The sequence below is a fragment of the Triticum dicoccoides genome, chromosome 2A, assembly GCF_002162155.2.
Source record: "Triticum dicoccoides isolate Atlit2015 ecotype Zavitan chromosome 2A, WEW_v2.0, whole genome shotgun sequence".
NCBI lineage: Eukaryota > Viridiplantae > Streptophyta > Magnoliopsida > Poales > Poaceae > Triticum > Triticum dicoccoides.
In genome coordinates, this window is record NC_041382.1 from 139627010 (window position 1) to 139651094 (window position 24085).

General features: G+C 41.8%; 2 protein-coding genes and 1 non-coding gene across 26 annotated transcripts; 1 reads left to right on the forward strand and 2 right to left on the reverse strand.

Moving 5' to 3' along the window:
- Positions 1-8536: 8536 nt before the first annotated feature.
- On the reverse strand, positions 8537-10953 carry LOC119359171. Its single transcript, XM_037625479.1, has 9 exons — positions 10774-10953; positions 10526-10605; positions 10319-10452; positions 10029-10104; positions 9439-9956; positions 9248-9368; positions 8927-9138; positions 8776-8851; positions 8537-8697 (listed from the first exon to the last, which is right to left on the reverse strand). The coding sequence occupies exons 5-9, from the start codon at positions 9588-9590 to the stop codon at positions 8584-8586; spliced, it is 675 nt and encodes a 224-aa protein (XP_037481376.1). The 5' UTR covers positions 9591-9956; positions 10029-10104; positions 10319-10452; positions 10526-10605; positions 10774-10953; the 3' UTR covers positions 8537-8583.
- A 1409-nt stretch (positions 10954-12362) lies between these two features.
- LOC119353837 (probable NOT transcription complex subunit VIP2) lies at positions 12363-19454 on the reverse strand. Of its 24 annotated transcripts, none has more exons than XR_005170570.1 (11): positions 18847-19452; positions 18576-18706; positions 17922-18080; positions 16003-17789; positions 15622-15628; positions 15466-15530; positions 15347-15397; positions 14375-14473; positions 14091-14278; positions 13590-13920; positions 12363-12815 (listed from the first exon to the last, which is right to left on the reverse strand). XR_005170570.1 is itself a non-coding variant. In XM_037620525.1 (5 exons), exons 3-5 carry the CDS (start codon positions 14106-14108, stop codon positions 12568-12570), a joined length of 597 nt encoding a protein of 198 aa, XP_037476422.1. In that variant the 5' UTR covers positions 14109-14278; positions 14375-14473; positions 15347-15400; the 3' UTR covers positions 12381-12567. The 24 variants fall into 24 exon arrangements, 2 of the variants coding, with proteins under 2 accessions (XP_037476422.1, XP_037476421.1); XR_005170559.1 differs by adding an exon at positions 14570-14638 and having other exon boundaries at positions 15466-15628; positions 18847-19450; XR_005170569.1 differs by having other exon boundaries at positions 13590-13660; positions 13824-13920; positions 14375-15397; positions 15466-15628; positions 18847-19454.
- Positions 14375-14452, forward strand: LOC119359988. The gene has a single exon (XR_005172767.1). It is a non-coding gene; the product is annotated as a small nucleolar RNA snoR35 (small nucleolar RNA).
- Positions 19455-24085: the final 4631 nt, after the last annotated feature.

Genomic DNA, 24085 nt, shown 5'->3' on the forward strand with positions numbered 1-24085 from the left:
ACGCCCACTGTTCATCCCATCGATCGGCTTCGGTTAGCAGCAGTAGCGAAGGAATCGCTTGATCGGGTTCAGTTAACAGCCATCGATCGATCGCTCGGGTTCAGTAACGCGTAGCCTGCAGTGCAATCGCTCGGGTTCAGTTAGAGCCCAACGCCTCGCTCGGGTTCAGTTAGAGCCAACGACTCGCACGCACGCGCATACGTGTACGAGAGAAACGCGCATCGCTCGGCCCCCGACCTCCCACCGTAACCGAGAACTTCCCGAAATTTTCCTCCCCCTCGCTTCTACCATGGTTTTTTCCGTCATGGACGGCCCAAAGAATGTCATGCAGCTGCGTCTCCAGCCCGCCCAGGACGAAAAGCCCATTTTCTGTCATGATTTTTTGTCATAGAAGTAGGAGCCCAGCACATCTATGATGATACTGGGTTTTGTCACAATTATCATTATAGAAGTGTCATATGTATGATAGAAAAAAATCCCTTCGGCCCAAAATGTCTCGGATGTGTCTTTTTTTTGTAGTGTTTGCAATGACAACTAGAGATCATAGTTTCTTGTGCCATGCTTTATTAGCTATGGGTTATAATGGTTTATCTTGCATGCCAACATGCTATTGAGATGGTTATGATGTGGTATGATAGGGTGGTATCCTCCTCTGAATGATTTAAGTGACTTGACTTGGCGCATGTTCACGCATGTAGTTGAAACAAAATCAACATAGCCTTCATGATATTTATGTTCATGGTGGATTATATCCTACTCATGCTTGCATTCGGTGTTGATTAATTATAATGCATGTTCATGACTGTTGTCGCTCTCTAGCTGGTCGCTTCCGAGTCTTTTGGTAGCCTTCACCTGTACTAAGCGGGAATACTGCTTGTGCACCCAATCCCTTAAACCCCAAAGTTATTCCACATGAGTCCACTATACCTACCTATATACGGTATCTACCTGCCGTTCCAAGTAAATTTGTATGTGCCAAACTCTAAACCTTCAAATAAATATCTTGTTTTGTATGCTCGAATAGCTCATGTATCAACTAGGGCTGTCTGTATCTTCCATGTTAGGCGGGTTATTCTCAAGAGGAGTGGACTCCGCTCCTCCCTCACGAGATAAATGGCTGGTCACCGGGATGCCCAGTCCCATGCTTTACACAAACTAAATAAAAATAATTGCAAACAAAACTCCCCCTGGGACTCTTGTTAGTTGGAGACACTCGTTGTTTCGAGCAAGCCATGGATTGATGCTTGTTGGTGGAAGGGGGAGTATAAACTTTACCATTCTGTTTGGGAACCGCCTATAATGTGTGTAACATGGAAGATATCGCCATCTCTTGGTTGTTATGTTGACAATGAAAGTATACCGCTCAAAATATTATTCGCCTCTGTTTCAAAACCGAGCTCTGGCACGTCTACAAATCCCTGCTTCCCTCCGCGAAGGGCTTATCTATTTACCTTTATGCTGAATCGTCATCCTCTTATTAAAAAGCACCAGTTCGAGACCGCCGCTGTCATTTGCATTCATTACTGTTAATTTACATTGAGTATGACTTGACTTGATCTCTTTTACCATGAATTACAATGTCTAGTCAGTCCTTGGTCTTTAAAGGTGCTCTGCATTTATGTTTTGCGGTCTCAGAAAGGGCTAGCGAGATACCACCTTGTTATATCATATTATGATTGTTTTGAGAAAGTGTTGTCATCCAAGATCTATTATTATTGCTCGCTAGTTGATTATGCTATTAATATGAGTAGACTTGAGATCTAAGCATTATTGTGGATGTGCTTAGTTATAATCTTTGCTGAAAACTTGAATGCTGGCTTTACATGTTTACAACAACAAGAGCAAACAAAGTTTGTAAAAGTTTTCCTTTATCACTTTCAGTTTGTCAACTGAATTGCTTGAGGGCAAGCAAAGGTTTAAGCTTGGGGGAGTTGATATGTCTCCGTCGTATCTACTTTTCCAAACACTTTTGCCCTTGTTTTGGACTCTAACTTGCATGATTTGAATGGAACTAACCCGGACTGACGCTGTTTTCAGCAGAATTACCATGGTGTTATTTATGTGCAGAAACAAACGTTCTCGGAATGACCTGAAATTTCACGGAGCAACTTTTTGGAAAATATAAAAAATACCTGCAAAAGATGAAGGCTATGGGGCCCACCACCTGTCCATGAGGGTGGGGGGCACGCCTGCCCCCTAGGGCGCGCCCCCTACCTCGTGGGCCCCCTGGTGCCTCTCCGACTCCAACTCCAACTCTATATATTGTGTTTCGGGAGAAAAAAATCAGAGAGAAGAATTCATCATGTTTTATGATACGGAGCCGCCGCCAAGCCCTAAAACCTCTCGGGAGGGCTGATCTGGAGTTCGTTCGGGGCTTCGGAGAGGGGAATCCGTCGCCATCGTCATCATCAACCATCCTCCATCACCAATTTCATGATGCTCACCGCCGTGCATGAGTAATTCCATCGTAGGCTTGCTGGACGGTGACGGGTTGGATAGGATCTATCATGTAATCGAGTTAGTTTTGTTAGGGTTCGATCCCTAGTATCCACTATGTTCTGAGATTGATGTTGCTATGACTTTTCTATGCTTAATGCTTGTCACTAGGGCCCGAGTGCCATGATTTCAGATCTGAACCTATTATGTTTTCATCAATATATGAGTTTTCTTGATCCTATCTTGCAATTCTATAGTCACCTATTATGTGTTATGATCCGTTAACCCCGAAGTGACAATAATCGGGATACTTACCGGTGATGAGCGTAGTTTGAGGAGTTCATGTATTCACTATGTGTTAATGCTTTGTTCTGGTACTCTATTAAAAGGAGGCCTTAATATCCCTTAGTTTCCGTAAGGACCCCGCTGCCACGGGAGAGTAGGACAAAAGATGCCATGCATGTTCTTTTCAATAAGCACATATGACTATGTTCGGAATACATGCCTACATTATATCAATGAACTGGAGCGAGTTCTGTGTCACCCTAGGTTATGACTGTTACATGATGAACCGCATCCGGCATAATTCTCCATCACTTATCCATTGCCTACGAGCTTTCCATACATTGTTCTTCGCTTATTTACTTTCCCGTTGCTATTGCTATCATCACTACAAAATACCAAAAACATTACTTTTACTATTGTTACCTTTTGCTATCGTTACCACTACTATCATATTACTTTGCTACTAAATACTTTGCTGCAAATATTAAGTTTCCAGGTGTGGTTTAATTGACAACTCAACTGCTTACACTTGAGAGTATTCTTTGGCTCCCCACGTGTCGAATCAATAAATTTGGGTTGAATACTTTACCCTCGAAAACTGTTGCGATCCCCTATACTTGTGGGTTATCAGCAGGTCTGGCTTGAACTTTCCTGGCCAGAGGACGGTGCGCAGCTCAGGAGTAAAGGCACGGTAGTCTACTGTGGTCACGGGAGCCTGTCGTGGTGGCGGAGCCTGATCCTGATATCCGCGCACCGCCGCCGCAGGCAGCGCGCGGTCTTGGCGCAATGATGCTAGGAGCGCAGGAGCATTTTCTTGCGTCCTTGGGACTTCTTGGCAGCTTCATTCTTCATGCACGGGCGCCCGGCGTGGCGGTTCACGTTGCGGGACCGCCTGTCTTGGTGCTAGGGCGCCGTCTTGATGCGGAGGCGCTCCGTGAGCCACATGTCTTGGTGCGAGGGCGCCGTCCTGGTGTGGAGGCGGCGGAGGTGCTCTGTGAGCCACGTCGCCCGCAGCTGGAGGTGGATGAGGCAGCGAGAGGGATGGTGCAGGAGAGCCCCCGGTGGCGCTGACGGGCTCGGTGATGCGTTCCAGCCAGTCATCGTAGAGGTCGTCGACCGGACGGTAACGCAGGATCTCGCGTGCCATGAACAGAGCGGCCTACGCGTCCGTGGGCGCGCGAAGAGCGTGGGACGACGAGCCGGCCGGAGTCAGCAATGGGGGGGGTACGTCCGTCCCGCTGCATGTAGGGGTGCAACAATGAAGCTTGCTGCTTGTTTGTAGCCGGGCCGGTGGCGGCGTTGGCAGCGGGTGATGGAGAACGGTGGGGAGGTCCGCCAACGGGCGCCGTCTGAGCGACGCAGACGATGAGGGCGGCCCGACGCTCAGCACGGGCTCGGCGAGCATCTAACATGTACATGTTGGAGCAGTGGAGCGCGGATCGATGGAAGAAGACTTCAGCGCACTCCTACCTATCGTGCCAAATGTCAGATTCTGGGTCTCGACAAACCCTTGAGGTTCAAACACTGGGGTGGGAACAAAGATCTCTCCCTAGCTTACTCTCACAACGATCTCAAAGCTTGGCTCGCCGAACCCAAGGAACAAGTGACACGAGAGTTTATACTGGTTCGGGCCACCGTTGTGGTGTAATACCCTACTCCAGTGTGGTGTGGTGGATTGCCTCGTGGGCTGAGGATGAACTAGTACAATGGATGAACAACCTCCTGAGGAGAGGTGTTCTTGAGCTTGATGAGGTGGTGTGTCTGAGGATGGTCTGAATGATCCGTCCACAGATGAGCCGATCCCCCACTACGGTGGTGGCTAGTCCTATTTATAGAGGACTCGGTCCTCTTCCCAAATGTTTAGGCGGGAAGGGATCCCACAACAGCCAATTTCGAAGGGAGACAACTAGTACAACTTATCCTGACTAAAGGTGGCCTTCGCCAGCCAAAGGCTTTGGTGGTGACGCCGTCGTGGGCTCCGTGGTGACCTCCGTCATGCCGTCCTGCTGGTCTTGGTCTTATTGCACCGACATGGAAACCTTTGCGTGATGCCTCGGGACTCCTCTCCTGCGCCTGCCTCCTTAGCACCAAAGAGGAAACTGGCACTCTGCGCCCGCAGACGCTCGCCTGGCCTTGGTCGTCATGGCTCACGTCATGCGGACCTCGCGAGGTGCCCCTTGCATAGATATCTCCGCTCCTCGCGAGCCCACCTAGCGAGGCCGCCCCAGAGGAGGGCTTGATGTCGTCCGCCTCGCGAGGGTCTTGAGTGGTTGCTGATGAAGATGGGCCGTACCAGGCCATTGGTGGTGCCATGCCTTAGGCCGTAGGCAGGCAAGTCTGGGTACCCCCATTCCCAGGACGCCGACACACTAAAACGTTCATTTGAGTAGCAGGCTGCATGCATTATACACGTAGCGCAATATTTTAGTTGAACAAAACATGAATTCAAATTTTTGAATGTCATTTGTAGCGCGAATTGATTTGGTACAGTCCACGAGACTAGACTCTCTTATGTGGTGTGAATTGATTTCTTTTTGTTTTTTGGTCGACGGAAGTGTGAATTGATTTGGTACAGTACACGTTAGTCTTGTCCAGAAATTTCAACCCGCGCCTTGTTACCCCAAAATATTTAAGATATATCTTTGTCTTGTTGTGTTCCGGAAACTCCCTCCATCTCAACCCGTGCCTTGCTATCCAAAATTACAACACACGAGAAAATTCTCACCTCGTGCGAAATCCCGACATGCGAAATGCCCGTGATACCCCTGAACCAAAACAACCGCCTAGCTCTAATTGGTGGTGGTACTTCCATAACTTACCCCACATTTCAGACAAGTGCGTCCCTAAGCCATGGTTCCCCCTCCCATCCCATTCGCCCACCCATTCATACACCGAGGCTGCAAAAACCCACGAAGCCCCACACCCTCTTCTGTCCGCCACCCAGCCGGAGCCTCTTCCCTAACGACGTCATCCACAACAACACCTCGACGTCCCCACCCACCATACCAGATGAGGATCCGTCATCAATCTCGTCGTCCCGTCGGTTCAGCCACCCTGTCCTACACCTCCAAGGAGCTACCTGCTACCTCTTGAGCATGCGTTGGTTTTCCCTTGAAGAGGAAAGGATGATGCAGCAAAGCAGCGTAAGTATTTCCCTCAGTTTTTGAGAACCAAGGTATCAATCCAGTAGGAGACCACGTGCGAGTCACCTCGTACCTACACAAACAAATAAGAACCTCACAACCAACGCGATAAAGGGGTTGTCAATCCCTTCACGGCCACTTGCAAGAGTGAGATCTAATAGAGATAATAATAATAAGATAAATATTTTTGGTATTTTTATGATATAATCTGAAAGTAAAGATTGCAAAATAAAATAGATTGGAATCTTGTATGATGGAAAATAGACCTGGGGGCCATAGGTTTCACTAGTGGCTTCTCTCAAGATAGCATAAGTATTACAGTGGGTGAACAAATTACTGTTGAACAATTGATAGAATTGAGCATAGTTATGAGAATATCTAGGTATGATCATGTATATAGGCATCATGTCCATGACAAGTAGACCGACTCCTGCCTGCATCTACTACTATTACTCCACACATCGACCGCTATCCAGCATGCATCTAGAGTATTAATTTCATAAGAACGGAGTAACGCTTTAAGCAAGATGACATGATGTAGAGGGATAAACTCATGCAATATGATATAAACCCCATCTTTTTATCCTCGATGGCAACAATACAATAAGTGTAGTCTCCCCTACTATCACTGGGATCGAGCACCGCAAGATTGAAGCCAAAGCTAAGCACTTCTCCCATTGCAAGAAAGATCAATCTAGTAGGCCAAACCAAACTGATGATTCGAAGAGACTTGCAAAGATAACCAATCATACATAAAATAATTCAGAGAAGATTCAAATATTGTTCATAGATAATCTTCATCATAAACCCACAATTCATCGGATCTCGACAAACACACTGCAAAAGAAGAATACATCGAATATATCTCCAAGAGAATCGAGGAGAACTTTCTATTGAGATCCAAAGAGAGAGAAGAAGCCATCTAGCTAATAACTATGGACCCGAAGGTCTGAGTTAAACAACTCACACATCATCGGAGAGGCTATGGTGTTCATGTAGAAGTCCTCCGTGACCAATGCCCCCTCTGACGGAGCGCCGGAAAAGGCCCCAAGATGGGATCTCACGGGTACAGAAGGTTGCGGCGGTGGAATTATGTTTTCGTGGTGCTCTATGATGTTTTCAGGGTATGTAGGTATATATAGGAGAAAGAAGTAGGTCGGTGGAGCCACAAGGGGCCCACGAGGGTGGAGGGCGCGCCCAGGGGTGTAGGCGCGCCCCCTGCCTCGTGGCCTCCTCGTTGGTTGCTTGACGTCCACTCCAAGTCCTCTGGATCACGTTTGTTTCAAAAATCACGCTCCCGAAGGTTTCATTCTGTTTGGACTCCGTTTAATATTCTTTTTCTGCGAAACACTGAAATAGGCAAAAAAACAGTAATTTGGGTTGGGCCTCCGGTTAATAGGTTAGTCCCAAAAATAATATAACAGTGTATAAATAAGCCCATTAGACATCCAAAACATAATTTATAATAGCATGGAACAATAAAAAAGTATAGATATGTTGGAGACGTATCAAGCATCCCCAAGTTTAATTACTGCTCGTCCTCGAGTAGGTAAATGATAAAAACAGAATTTTTGATGTGGAATGCTTCCTAACATATTTTTCAATGTAATTTCCTTTATTGTGGCATGAATGTTCAGATCTGAAAGATTCAAGATAAAAGTTTAATATTGACATAAAAATAATAATAGTTCAAGCATACTAACTAAGCAATCATGTCTTCTCAAAATAACATGGCCAAAGAAAGTTATCCCTACAAAATCATATAGTCTGGCTATGCTCTATCTTCATCACACAAAATATTAAATCATGCACAACCTCGACGACAAGCCAAGCAATTGTTTCATACTTTTGATGTTTTCAAACTTTTTCAACTTTCACGCAATACATGATCGTGAGCCATGGACATAGCACTATAGGTGGAATAGAAAGGTGGTTGTGGAGAAGACAAAAAGGAGAAGATAGTCTCACATCAACTAGGCGTATCAACGGGCTATGAAGATGCCCATCAATAGATATCAATGTGAGTGAGTAGGGATTGCCATGCAACGGATGCACTGGAGCTATAAGTGTATGAAAGCTCAACAGAAGAAACTAAGTAGGTGTGCATCCAACTTGCTTCCTCACGAAGACCTAGGGCAATTTGAGGAAGCCCATCATTGGAATATACAAGCCAAGTTCTATAATGTAAAATTCCCACTAGTTTATGAAAGTGATAACATAGGAGACTTTTTATCATGAATATCATGGTGCTACTTTGAAGCGCAAGTGTGGAAAAATGATAGTAACATTGTCCCTTCTCTCTTTTTCTCTCATTTTTTTATTTGGGCCTTTTTTTTCTTTTGGCCTCTTTTCTCTTTTTTTTCGTCCAGAGTCTCATCCCGACTTGTGGGGGAATCATAGTCTCCATCATCCTTTCCTCACTGGGACAATGCTCTAATAATGATGATCATCACACTTCTTTTTACTTACAACTCAAGAATTATAACTCAACTAATAGAGTGCCCGTGCGTTGCCATGGGCTTCTGAAATAGTTTGTTGAAGTCACATAAAGATAATGCATGCTAAATATCGCGGGTAGAGACAATATAACACGATCACAATTGCATAACAATTGAAGTCCAATTCACTTGTAATGTAAACTCATAACAAGATATCAAATTGAGAATGTATACGTATAAAGTAATGATCCAAATAAAAATATATTATAGAATATTGAGATCTACTTGATGCGCTTAAGAAATTCTCGCACAATATCAGGCAAGTTGTCTTTAGCTTCATTCGCATGATGTTTGAGCAAGTATAATAAAAACCGCTTCCTCAACTCATACCCATCCTGGAAAAGCCATATACGTAGTTAGGACGAATACTTCACATGGAAGATTTAAAAACATGTGTAACGCACAATACTCACTGCACAAACCGGTTGCACAAGGTCTTTACCGTTCCACCAGAGCATAAAATGAAAGACATAAAAACCTGACAAATCCCTGTAATTTACTAAATTGTTATTGTATTAAATATGGTGATAATAAAAATAAATGTTTGTATGATAAATTTATTACCCGTCTATGCTCGTTGGAATACCATTAGGAAATACACGTTGGCATTTTGATATATCAGAATGCCATCCTGGTTGCTTTATTTCGAGTGCTTCTTTGAATTCCCTCGCAAAACTTTTTAATTTCACTAAGTGCCTCAAAATTTTCATCTCCGTCATTTGTGTTGTACGAATAGGATCCAGAATAGATACATGACATGCCTCTTTGTCGATGACCTACAAGATGTATCGATCAATGGATTCATATGGAAGATAAATCTATAAGTGGTAGGTATTACAGACAACAATAAACCATGACAAACAATGGAAAAAATAACTTACTTACCATGTTGCACGATAATATGTTGTTGTCTCTCCCATGCCAGCTATCAGACAAAGTTGCCAACTTCTGAATAGTTTCCTTATCCCAAAAACTTTTGATCTCGTGTTGAATCCCACAGCATGGACTGAGTAAAAAATACTATTTAAAAACATGTTCATACTAATGATGTTGAATGGATAATTATGATAACTTACACAAAATTGTAGATCCATGTAGTGTATTGAAGGGTCTGTGAACAATACTCCCTCGTCACATGCCAGAATACGCACAGCAATGTTGAAAAATCATTGTCCATAGACTGCTTCATGTTAAGTATGCTTTGAAGTTTTTTGAGACTTAAGCCCATTGTACGGGGTGTCGAGCTTCGGTCCCATTCTTTTTTGAGAATTGGATGGTAAGAATAACAACAGTGTATACTGGCACCTTATATATTGATAAATGATACTTACTCCAAACACTTGGCATCATCAATGGACATGATATAGTTGCAAAGGCCGACAAGCAATTCAAATTGATCCGTGGGCATGCTGAGGATTGGGCTAGGACGTCTGTCTTTGACTCCATCCGGTGGATTATCTAGGAGCTCGAGATCAGATTTCGATACATTTTCTTTAATGTCTGGTTGATGGTATATCGGACATCCTTTTAGCTTATTCAGTTCTGAATCGAGCAAAATGACAACTAATTTTCGTCGAAAGTGCTTGATATCCTCCTGCAAGATATACAAAAAATCGATATAACATTATTCCAATAAAATAATGAGATAATGTATAAAAGGAAATACCTGGGTGAACTGATCTGTTAACACATCTACTGTCCAATATTCCATAAAATTTAGCATAAACAGTCCACAAGATGCGCTATAATATCATAAAAAATACTTTAGAATATCACACATCTGAATCAAATAAATAGACCGTTTCGAAAAAAATAATTGTGTTCATTATACCCACATGGCTTGAATCAACTAATAGATACAGTGCGGCATTTTACTATCAATATGTTATACTATATCATATTTTTATGTTGATGAGTACCAAAGTAAATAATTTTCAATTTGTGACAAGTGCTTACCCATCCGTTTGTTTTGCCTCTAGGAACTGTTCTACGACATTCCATTTTGTAACATTGAGATCAGACCACTCATGATCTTTATTAAACTCCGGACTTTGTTCTCCAAGTTTCAAACGCTTCTCAAGTCCTAGTAACTATTTTATATATGGAAAGTAGGTTAAGGCAAACAAACATATGTCAAGAGTACCAAAAAAGTATAGTAGTTACCGTAACAGTAAGGTCACTCCGATTGATCCGAGAACCAAGCGAGTCCAATACTTGAATCTCATGTTTTTGGGCATTGACGACTGCCAGATACCAATGACTCCGCTCAATGTTAATTGGAATGAATAGCGTTGGTGTAAAAATCATATAAGTTGTAGTCGTAATTAGATATAAATTATAACAAATCATTATACACATGGATTAATTAAAAAATACATCATGATAAGCATGGATGATGAGGCGAGACTAACCATATCTTGTTGTACATAAGTATTAACATGATGTACGATGCGGCGATATTTTGATGGGTCTATGTCTCTTTCTCCGTCTTCTTTTATCTGGCCAGAAACGAACGTGCTAATAATATGTACCTTTCCACCCGCCCTGTCTCGTAGATGGTCGTGAATCAGCATGCAATATATGTAAGCATTTATCACCTGCAATTCCACGTATGGATTATATCTATGTTTTATGCGATATTATATATTGTTTATATTAATAATCACAAATTTTATGCAATTGGTCTTACACCAGCGTGTAAGAACACATCATCCTTCATAAGACGTTGCAGATCGTCGTTTGATAACAAGGCATCTACAATGTCCACGAATATGGTTTTCTTGGGGCAGACATGATTGATTCGATGACTGTAATATCTCTAGGGGTACAAACATAGTCTCTCGGCATTATTATTATTATTATTATTATTATTATTATTATTATTATTATTATTATTATTATAGTGCCTGATCTATCTAAGTAGTACAGAGCTGATTCGGCTAACGCTACAGATCTGTACGGGACAGGGACACCTAATCGTGATTATTTCCAACAAAGGATGGAGCAGGGGCCGAGCCAGCGTATAATTTCTGTGCATTGCAACGAGAGAAAGAAATGTAACCAAACCCTTAGCCAATAAGCACGACTCAAGAAAAAGTATCACCGCATATCCTCTTTCTCACCCTCACTAATGGTGGAGGTGTTCACTTGATTATAACGCCTTCGAATGTGCTCAATCCCACGATAATTAGCTCGATCACCACATGGCACACTTGTCAAGCGCAAGGGGATGTTAAACACTTCAAAAAAAATTGTCGAGTGTATGTGCGGGTCACCCTCCACGGGCTGCTTTTATCCTCTAAAATGAAATTAACCTTAATTCATTATCCCATGCAATAGTAATGCTACCTTTTGTGATGCTTCGAATTAAGAAAGTGACCTCATCTCTCCTTCCTCCTCTCATCTGTACCCCTTGCCATAAACCAGGAACAGATGATTATGTGACTTGTGATGGTTCATCTGTCTTTCTTCTGTGTGCATCTTTTCTGGATTGTACATATTCATATGATTCTATTACAGCTCAAATAATCAAAAAGGTATCATAGGAATGCCACCCATAAATTTCAATAATAGATTTCTTATGCTCCTAATTTTGTATGAATTTAATCATCTAATTCATACACATAGGACTAAAAACCTAAATGATAGTGCCATACTTCTGCACCTAAATTCACAAGTTAACTAACACCAGGATCAACGATAAGCTAAATGAGATCAAACTTGCATTACCGAGCAGTTCAGAGCTGGAGAGTGTACATTCCCTGATGTTTCTACCTTTTATCATGTTCAAACATGTGCATTCCAATGTACAGAGGACTCAATGGACGTGTGTTTATGGAAAAGGGGGCTTCAGGGCAGTGTGCGGGAGGCACGTGGATCCCTCGATGGCGACGTGCGACAACGACCGAGATAGATGCAACAGCAGCATGAGAGAGATGCAGCAGCGGCGGCAAATTTATTGATGTACATGGTGATAAAAACACAAAAAATTACTGGTTCGTATTCATATTTAGGTCCATTTCAATCGGCAGACAGAACACATTTTTTTATATACAGAGATATTCCAAAAGGTTCAGTAATATATCGGAAAACGACGAAAGGAAAATATACATATTGAGCAGATTTTACAGCCAGACAAGCACCAGCAAGAAAATTGATGCCTAATGAAAATGTTTTACAACCTTCATCAAAATCGTGCGCCCTGATTAAGAGTTAGTCTTTTTACCAATCCACAACGAGAAAACATCTGGCAACCACAAAATCCATAGGAAGAAACGATCAAGAGAACATCCAGTAAAAAGGATGGCTCGCATCTCTTGTACCATTGGTGCAAAGAAGAGCAAGGGATTGGTTTTGGGGAGCAACTCACGGAAGTATATCTGCATTCCCGATTGGAGCAACTTAGGGAAGTATATCAGCATCAGCATCAACCCAATCGCTCCATCAGGCATACCTACAGCATTGCCCCGATTCAGATGCAAGCTTATATGCTGTAACACAAATTTGAAGAAACCCCTGAATAGAATAAAAGGTTCTACTCTTCACAAAAGAGCTGCATGATTTTCTAACCATACATATAAATCAACAAATATTTATTGTAATGGAATTTACTATCACATTTGCGCTACGACCATGTTCTTCGTCTTTGTCATCTTCAAACAGAGAGCAGAGCAACAGGTGCGGCTAGGAAATCAAAATAGGTACAGCAACGATCACTAAGTTAAGCAAGAACATATATATTCAATGTATGCCTGCAAAAGGAAGAATATCGATATGACAGAAATTCAGCAGTATAATATTATGTTGGACTTCAATGTTTAAGGTCAAAATTCTATAAGTTGGCTCTTATTTTACAGAGATAAAAAATGTCTAATTATTCAGATAGTGTAGCTTAAAAAAAATGAATTCTATAGTACACTCCAGCACCACATGGTTCATTCATAGTTTATGAAGCACTAACATCAAGGCTACCTAGTGTGTTTCCCAAGAAAATATCTCATCATATGGGATGTTCACTAAATATTTCATATGCCATTTTTTTGGTAAGATAAAGTCAAGGGGTGAGGGGACAGCTCAAAGCAGGAGATATGGTAAGTACACGCTGAACAGAGCACTAAAATAGCAATAGTTAAACATGCTATAAATAATACTCGTATTTCAAGCTAAAACATGAAGCTTAACATAAATCTACTAAGTAATAAATTCAAGCTATGGTTAATTAAACTACCTTGCAAAATAAGGCCATTCATCATCCTGTTGGATCCTTGCACATTTAGTCTTCCACTTGCAGCATTGACCCTAAAATCGATGTGTGATGAGATAATCGGCACCGACAACCCACCAGAGCTTATATTTATTCCAATGTTACTTCTGCGCACAATGTTTGTAATACGTGGACCCAAAGCTGGGTTTCCAGGAACATAATTTCGATTACCACTGGTGCCCAAGTTTGAGGATAAACCTTGAATGGTACCACCCATATTCATTCCACTTCTAAATGCTTGACCTCCACCAACATTCATTACTCTATCACTAACAGCTAAATGTGCATGAGGAATCTGCAGAAGAAACAATAATACCAAAACAGTAAAAATCATCATCCTCCACATGAAACCAAAGCAAGAGTATGTTATAATTTATCAAGCCAACAAAATTGTTCCTTAGATTGCAAACCAATTAACATGCATGTTCATGATGTTGAACGTATATAAATAACAATGCCACAAACCTCCACAAAGGTGGGCATTCGAACCAGAGAATGACAACAGGAAGGCTGTTTGCAGCAAATCTCCCAGAAATGCTCCCTCTGGGTTGTTGGACCCCAGATGATGGAACGCTACTCTTCACAACATTCCTTTTTGCAAGTGATCCAGGAATATTTTGGAAGACTATAATTTCCATGAATGTTGTGCAGACCTGAAAATGCAGAAAATGATAAGAGATAAAAACATTTAATCAATGGGCGTTGCACTATGTCAATGCGCTAACCGAGTTAGCGCACCATATGCTCACCAGAGTGATGAAAACCTTGAACTAATCCAGATTGTCCGGAAAAGGATGTTGCAAATGGTCACTTGGATGAGTTTGGAAGGTTCGATGTGGGATGTGGAACTGTTAAGATTAAACAACCAAGGAAGAAAGCATCAAGTTATCAAGACAAATAATAACAAAAGATAGTAAACAGACAGAATTGGAAAGTGTATGTACACAGTGAACCAATGGTAGTCCAGTAGAAGGATAAGCAAGTACATTCAGCAAAACGGACATTGTTGACAACTGAAAAGCAAGTCAACACTCAAGGTCAAACAAATTAAATTACTCATAAATATTTAAACCAGACAAATTAAATTGAACTCTCTCTCTCTCTCTCTCAATTCAGGGCATTTCATTAATATATGTTGCTCCTTTCAGTTCAGGGCCTTCCTTTTCTTGCGCCAGCACACATGCCACCTAAGTCGATATGGCTGAAATACGTGCCATCACACATGCCACCTACATAGAAATGGCTGAAACACCATTCTAAGGAATACATTACACATAAGCTTGATGGCAGAACTACTGCCAATGTAAAATATTTGTAAGCCTAATTGAGAACTATGTCAGAAAATAAAATAAAATAAAATTGTCACTATTGTATTATTATAAAACAAAATTATCACTCGTGTTCTTGGTAAACATGGTGAGATGTAAACAGTCAATGAGATTATTAGAAGTGATAAAAATGGAAATGCACAAGAAGTGCAACATATTAAAAAAAAATTTAGAGCAAGGACTGACATGACGATAGGAAAAATGAATCAATGAGGTTATTAGAAGTGATAAAAAAAAGAAATGCACAAGCAATGCAAAATACTAAAAAGAATTCTAGAAGGTTTCACATGACTATGGGCAAATGATTTTTGCTTTCAGCGAATTTATGGAGACAACAGGTGGCTCTGAGCTTGGCAACCTAGCATGTACTGAATATATCTCTGAATGACTTACTGCAAGTGTGTGTCATTAAAGTAACGAAATTTTTCTTCACAAGCTTGATTCCTGATAAACAAGGGCCAATTCATTAGACTTATGGATAGAAAATAGACCAAGTTGATCTAAAACCTTACATATTGCAACACCGCTGCCACTGCAATTCAGGCAACTCCTTGTGTGCAGCCTTGTTCTTCTGTATCTGCAACAAGTTTATTTGGTCCACAAATTGTTTGGCCGAATGCACTTATCAACACATAGGCAAGCTAGAAATCTTCGTATAGGGGGGATACCTTCTTCCTACATGAGATTAAAAAAATGTACATCAGACTTCAAAGCAAAACGATCCTCGGCCATCGAGGGAATCAAATTTCAGAGGACCACCAGGGGGCCCATCTTGTTGTGACTGGTAGTGAGGAGCAGCCTCAGAGTAGCGTCATGTATCATAAAAATCATGCTTGGAGTGAAAACAAACAAACTTGCATCATAATCTGCTACCAATTGTACATTGCATGTTACCTACAAAGCAAACTGAAAGAAAAGTATTTCTTGTTTGAGAACCGAAGAGACATGCACGCATATCATGGTATGAAAAGATAATAGAGTTGCAATCTGATGCAATCATCAAGACAGGTTTGAGTGTCGTGAGGATGGAGTCAGAGCTTCACGGCCACCTGAAGCGAAGAAGTGCAGTCGTATTGGATTTAACAAGAGCCGGTCATCATCACCATACAGCAAGAGATGCAAGCAATTGGTCGCCGGACCCACGCAGTCCCGACCATACATGTGATCGCAAACCTCGCAACATTAAGATCAGAACACAAAATTTGAATCAATTTGGTCCTCTTCTCCTGAGAGAATGAATGAATGAGCTTACCACATCTGAATCTGTTGTTGCCGCTGCAAGTCAGGCTTATAGAGATAGAACTTGCAGCCCCTGCTAAACAAGAATGACAGCCCCTTCCACTCTAAACCCATTGCACAAATCACAATTACACCCCACTCCATGAACACATTTAATTTGCACTCCAAGGTGCCAGATGATGCCGACGGCAAAGGGGTCATGGCCGTAGATGATGAAGCAGAGGTCAGCGCTGACGAAGTCCATGAAGGCGCCGAAGATGGCCACTGGGTCCTGCCCTGCCATGTTGGCATCGCCGGGGAAGCCAGGAACGCATGGTTGGCTCTCATTAAATCAGAAACATTGTGTCAGTTATAAAATCCATGCAAAACATTACTTGATGATTCATTGAACAACATGAGAGCTAAAACTAAGTTCAAGTGGCATCTATTCAAAAAATAATGTTCAGTATTGATCATGAATTGTTAAGCAAAAAGTAAGGAGAGCATGACAATGTTAATAAACAGCGACAGCGAACACACACGCGCATGCTCAACTGCGTCAGGAAGCACACACATTAGCAGGAAGCACACACAGCGGCAGGGCACATCACGTACACATCCTGGGTACAAACGAACAATCTTAGTACACAAAAAATAGAGCAAGGATCAATAAGTTTGCTTTCTCAAGAAATAATTAGGGCTCACAGGAACTTCTCAACGTGCTTTTGTTGCACATTCTGATAAAATTTGCAGTGAACCATTGCTCTGCTTTGAGACTACAGAAAGCAAACACAAAGCAAACAGAAAGTGAACATACTTGTTCCTCTCGATTCAGGGCACGCCCTAACGGCGCTCCTCACTGGCCACAACGCCGCCACGCCCTGCCGCTGGGTTATGCGATTGCCTCCGTGCCGTCGTCCCACGGGTCAGGGGGCATGCACTTCAGGATGAAATTGAGTATTATGGACTAAACTCTTGCTTGAACTGTAACAAGGAGCCCCAGGACCATGAACGATCAATCTAGATATTTATGTTACCTTCTAAAATCAAGGCCCTCGATTTCTTGAGAGCGGATTGTTTTTTAAAACCAAACTAGCACTCAGGTAGATAGAAACCATGCTATATGCATACCACCCTAGAACTACACCATTTTCTTGCATTTCTTCTAAAACTTCTCCAACAACATCTATCTTGTTCAATGACGCACGGCTGCTCATTAGAAGGAAACATGTGAGGTTATCCGGCTTAATATTCTTCACCTTCATCTCCTAAAAAAGGCTACGGATATTCTGATGCTGGCCTAACTTCATGCAAAGGGACATCAAACTGTTGATGAGGCAGAGTACTGGCTGAGATGCCAAGTTCGTCCATCTTGCGATAAAGGTCTGGAAACTATCCAGTGTAAACCATCAATAACTGTGGTGTTGTGTATCAACAGATTTGATGAGCACCTTCGAAGAACACTTTAGGAGTAGAGATTACTCAAGTAACTATGATTTAGCAAAACTGGAAGGTTATCATCAGCATGTCCTGACCTGGTGCCAGTTTCGGAAGTTTCTGTAAATATTGGAAGATATAACTAATATGAAGCAACATCAGGTATTCCCGTAGTAGCAACCTGCAATTATAGAAGTTGCATTAGAACAAATAGAAACAACCTAGTATTATGACGTTGCATCACAATATGAAGAGTGCCATCCTTTCTGGAGCTACAGCAGTCCTGAATCATTTAGTACTATATCACAAATACCGCATGTTATCTGTCTTTTGAGTTCATCGTCAGTCTTCTTCAGAAAAACATCACAAGCCCAACAAAAGCTTCATCTTCCACCAAAAGAGCACTTGCACCGTTGCCTTGCTAAAATGCTTCAGATTTGTTAACTTGATTGCTGTAGATTACCACACTGAACTGAAATAAACCAAAATAGGACAGGCAAAATTAATATTTCAGGCGTCAAGTTAATAATCATGAAGAATTAGCATCTCTTTGAAGATTGTCTAGAGTGGAGTCAAAACAGATTTTGTTCTAGATTGACACTAAACATAACAAACACTTTTTTAAAAGCGTAATCTTGATAGTGAGAAACATCAGAAAGGGCATTAGACGTGTACACATATAGTCTTAGAAATATGTAACACCGGTAGTTCTCAAATTAGTCATTGCAGGAACTTTGCATTATCTGTTCACTGGGCTACAATTCGACATGATTCATTAATTAAGTTGGCAGTTTTTAAAAGAGAATTGGCAGATGATTTTAACCCCCTACAACTTCTTGCTAATTGTCACCGACTAACAATCAAACAAAGACCTGCACGGTGCTTAACCAATAGTAATTCAGCAAATTACAAGTTAACTGAAGCATCAAATTAATTGACAGATTCTTGCTCATGGTCAACGACTAACAATCAAAGTAAATTGCCAGCATATGGATGCAGGGGTAGTTGGTTGTGGCGCCTTGGACCTCCTGACCCTGGGGCAAGCGAGGTCTGAGTTGGTCCTCCAGCCGTCATACACAAAAGCTATGCGGAAATCACCTGTACACATGTGATCCGACACATGAATGAATCTCCACGAATGAGACGAGCAGGTTAACCCTAAAATCAAATTCTTTGCCCAAAAAATCAATTTGACAAATCCAACAATGGTAGCAGACGGGGAGGGCTGAGCATCTTACTCGTGGACGTTGGTCTCAATGACCTGGCAGACGAAGAGGGAGATCATGGAGGTCTTGCCGGCCCCTGACTGGGCCTGGGCGATGACACCGTGGATGGTGATGATTGGGATGACGACACGCTGCTGGATGGATAAGCCCTTGACGACGGCTGGATCTGGAGGGGAGGTGACGGCGCACTGCTGGATGGATATGCCCTCGACGACGGCCGGATCTGGAGGGGAGGTGACGGCGCGTGCAGAGGCCACGCCCGTCGTGGTGCTGGTGGAGACTGCCGGGCGGCGGTGTCATAGGAGTGGCGGCGCATGGAGAGATGCAGCCGGCAAGGGCGTCCATGGCGTGGGGTGGTGCTACATCTCGTGGAGGAGACGGAGTCAGGGAGAGATGCGATGAATAGGAGGGGTTGGCCCCGAGGAGAGATGACCCGACGCGTTCGGTCGGGAGCCTGGCCAGCGTGAGCTGCTCCCTCCATCATCGCCGCCGTTTGGAGAGGGGGCGTGGCCGCAGCCGACGCATTCATCGGCCACGGCGAGGCAGACGAGCCCGGCGACGGGATTTGATTTGGTGGGCGGCTGCGTCCTAGGAAGGGAGACGAGAGCGGGTTAGGGATAAGGCAGATGGGTCACTCGGGGTTTTTTTTGTGCGCGTGCGTGGGTGAAAGAGCGTGGTGGAAGAGGAGGACAAAAAAAACCGGACGAAAGTGGTGGGACAAAAATTAAACCCGAAACGCGACCTACCAACTGAGACATTAGGAGTAGAGATACTTAGAAAAAAATATGACTCTATGTGAATGCCTCCGGCGGTGTACCGGGATATGCGATGAATCAAAAGTGACATGTATGAAAAAATTATGAACGGTGGCTTTGCCACAAATACGATATCAACTACATGATCATGCATGGCAATATGACAATGATGAAGCGTGTCATAACAAACGGAACGGTGGAAAGTTGCATGGCAATATATCTCGGAATGGCTATGAAAATGCCATAATAGGTAGGTATGGTGTCTGTTTTGAGAAAGGTATATGGTGGGTGTATGATACCGGTGAAAAGTGTGCGGTAATAGTGAGGCTAGCAAATGTGGAATGGTGAGGGTGCGTATAATCCATGGACTCAACATTTGTCATAAAGAACTCACATACTTATTGCAAAAATCTATTAGTTATCAAAACAAAGTACTACGTGCGTGCTCCTAGGGGGATAGATTGGTAGGAAAAGACCATCTCTCATCCCCGACCGCCACTAATAAGGAGGACAATCAATAAATAAATTATGCTCCGACTTCATCACATAACGGTTCACCATACGTGCATGCTACGGGAATCACAAACTTCAACACAAGTATTTCTCAAATTCACAACTACTCAACTAGCATGAATCTACTATCACCATCTCCATATGTCAAAACAATTATCAAGTATCAAACTTCTCATAGTATTCAATGCACTTATACGAAAGATTTTATTATGCCTAAAAGCAAATTACCATGCTGTTCTAAAGGACTCTCAAAATAATATAAGTGAAGCATGAGAGAACGGTCATTTCTATAACATAAAACCATCACCATGCTCTAAAAGATAGAAGTGTAGCACTAGAGCAAAAATTATATAGCTCAAAAGATATAAGTGAAGCACATAGAGTATTCTAATAAATTCTGATTCATGTGTGTCTCTCTCAAAAGGTGTGTACAGCAAGGATGATTGTGGTAAACTAAAAAGCAAAGACTCAAATCATACAAGATGCTCCAAGAAAAACACATATCATGTGGTGAATAAAAATATAGCTCCAACTAAAGTTACCGATGAACAAAGACAAAAGAGGGGATGCCTTCCGGGCCATCCCCAAGCTTAGGCTTTTTGGTGTCCTTGAATTTTACCTTGAGGTGCCTTGGGAATCCCCAAGCGTAGGCTCTTGCCACTCCTTATTCCATAATCCATCAAATCTTTACCCAAAACTTGAAAACTTCACAACACAAAACTTAACAGAAAATCTCGTGAGCTCCGTTAGCGAAAGAAAACAAAACACCACTTCAAGGTACTGTAATGAACTCATTTTTTATTTATATTTGTGTTAAACCTACTGTATTCCAACTTATCTATGGTTTATAAACTCCATTACTAGCCATAGATTCATCAAAATAAGCAAACAACACACGAAAAACAGAATCTGTCAAAAACAGAACAATCTATAGTAATTTGTATCAAACGCATACTTCTGGAACCCCAAAAATTCTAAAATAAATTGCTGGACGTGTTGAATTTATGTATTAATCATCTTCAAAAATAATTAACTAAATATCACTCTCCAATAAAAAGGGCAGCAATTCTCGCGAGCGCTAAAGTTTCTCTTTTTTACAGCAAGATCAAAAAGACTTTCCCCAAGTCTTCCCAACGGTTCTACTTGGCAGAAACACTAATTAAACACAAAAAACACAACCAAAACAGAGGCTAGATAAATTATTTATTTAATAACAGCAAGGAAAAATATTGGGTTGTCTCCCAACAAGCGCTTTTCTTTAAAGCCTTATAGCTAGGCATAAGATTTCAACGATGCTCACATGACAGACAAGAATTGAAGCACAAAGAGAGCATCATAAAACACGTGACAAAAATATCCAAGTCTAACATACTTCCTATGCATAGGCATCTTATAGGCAAACAAATTATCAAGGCAAGCAAAAACTAGCATGTGCAAGGAAGCGGAAAGAAACAATAGCAATCTCAACATAACGAGAGGTAATTTAGTAACATACAAATTTCTACAACCATATTTTCCTCTCTCATAATAATTACATGTAGGATCATAAGAAAATTCAACAATATAGCGATCATATAAGATATTCTCAACATGATCCACATGCATGCAAAGTTGACACTCTTCCGAAATAGTGGGATTAACATTAACTAAAGTCATGACCTCTCCAAACCCACTTTTATCAAAAACTTCATAAGATTGAAAATTCTCCAAGTATATGGGATATAAAGTTGACACTCTTCCAAACCCACTTTAAATATTATTGCAAACATTATTATCAATCTCATATTCATCATGGGGCTTAAATATTTTTCAAGATCATAAGAAGAATCACTCCAATCATGATCATTGCAACAAATAGTAGTCATAGCAAGATTAGCATCCCCAAGCTTAGGGTTTTGCATATTATAAGCACAATTGACATTAATAGAATTTATACTATCATCATTGCAATCATGCTTTCTATTCAAAGATCCATCATGAATCACTCCATAAAGTACTCCATCACAATTTTCAGATTCATGAATTTCAAGCAAAACTTCATAAAGATAATCTATTACACAAAACGCACTAGCAATTGGTTCATCATAATTGGATCTCTTAAAAGATTAGCAAGCCGACGATGATCCATAGATCTTAGAATCTCCATTTAGCAATAGATAAACAACTATTCCAAACAAACGAGCAAACGATCCAAGTAAGACATCAAAGCAAATGGAAAGACAAAACAGAAGAAGGGCGAATAAAATGACAAGGGTGAAGTGGGGGAGAGGAAAATGAGAGTCAAATGGCAAATAATGTAATGCGAGGGGTAAGAGTTGTGATGGGTACTTGGTATGTCTTGACTTGTGCGTAGACTCCCCGGCAACGGCGCCAGAAATCCTTCTTGCTACCTCTTGAGCATGCGTTGGTTTTCCCTTGAAGAGAAAAGGGTGATGCAGCAAAGCAGCGTAAGGATTTCCCTTAGTTTTTGAGAACCAAGGTATCAATCCAGTAGGAGACCACGCGCGAGTCACCTCATACCTACACAAAAAAATAAGAACCTCGCAACCAACGCGATAAAGGGGTTGTCATTCCCTTCATGGCTACTTGCAAGAGTGAGATCTAATAGAGATAATAATAATAAGATAAATATTTTTGCTATTTTTATGATATAATCTAAAAGTAAAGATTGCAAAATAAAATAGATTGGAAAATAGACCCGGGGGCCATAGGTTTCACTCGTGGCTTCTCTCAAGATAGCATAAGTATTACAGTGGGTGAAAAAATTACTGTCGAGCAATTGATAGAACTGAGCATAGTTATGAGAATATCTAGGTATGATCATGTATATAGGCATCACGTCCGTGACAAGTAGACCAACTCCTGCCTGCATCTACTACTATTACTCCACACATCGACCTCTATCCAGCATGCATCTAGAGTATTAAGTTCATAAGAACGGAGTAACGCTTTAAGCAAGATGACATGATATAGAGGGATAAACTCATGCAATATGATATAAACCCCATCTTTTTATCCTCTATGGCAACAATACAATACGTGTAGTTTCCCCTACTGTCATGGGATCGAGCACCGCAATATTGAACCCAAAGCTAAGCACTTCTCCCATTGCAAGAAAGATCAATCTAGCAGGCCAAGCCAAAGTGATAATTCGAAGAGACTTGCAAAGACAACCAATCATACATAAAAGAATTCAGAGAAGATTCAAATATTGTTCATAGATAATTTTGATCATAAACCCACAATTCATCGGGTCTCGACAAACACACCGTAAAAGAAGATTACATCGAATAGATCTCCAGGAGAACCGAGGAGAACTTTGTATTGAGATCCAAAGAGAGAGAGAAGAAGCCATTGTAACACCCCGGATGTAACTTTCCCAATTTGTACTCCAACTCTTGCCGTTTCCGGCATTAAGTTATTTTGTTTTCTCGGGTTCGGGTCTTTGTCTCCGTGTGTTGTGGTTGTTGTCATGCATCTCATATCATGTCATCATGTGCATTGCATTTGCATACGTGTTCATCTCATGCATTCGAGCATTTTCCCCGTTGTCCGTTTTGCATTCCGGTGCTTCGTTCTCCTCCGGTGGTCATTTCTAGCTTTCTCTCGTGTGTGGGGATTAAACATTTCCGGATTGGACCGAGACTTGCCAAGCGACCTTGGTTTCGTACCGGTAGACCGCCTGTCAAGTTTCATGCCATTTGGACTTTGTTCGATACTCCAACGGATAACCGAGGGACCGAAAAGGCCTCGTGTGTGTTGCAGCCCAACGCCCCTCCAATTTGGCCCAAAACCCACCTAAGCCTTCTCCATCATCTAGATCGTTCGATCACGATTGTGTGGCTGCAAACCGCACCTCATTTGGACTCTCCTAGCTCCCTCTATGCCTATATAAAGGAATCTCCCCGAAAATCCCGGATCCCCTCCTCTTCTAACCCTAAAAAAAACCCACCGCGCCGCGCCGGACACGTCCGTGCCGGCTG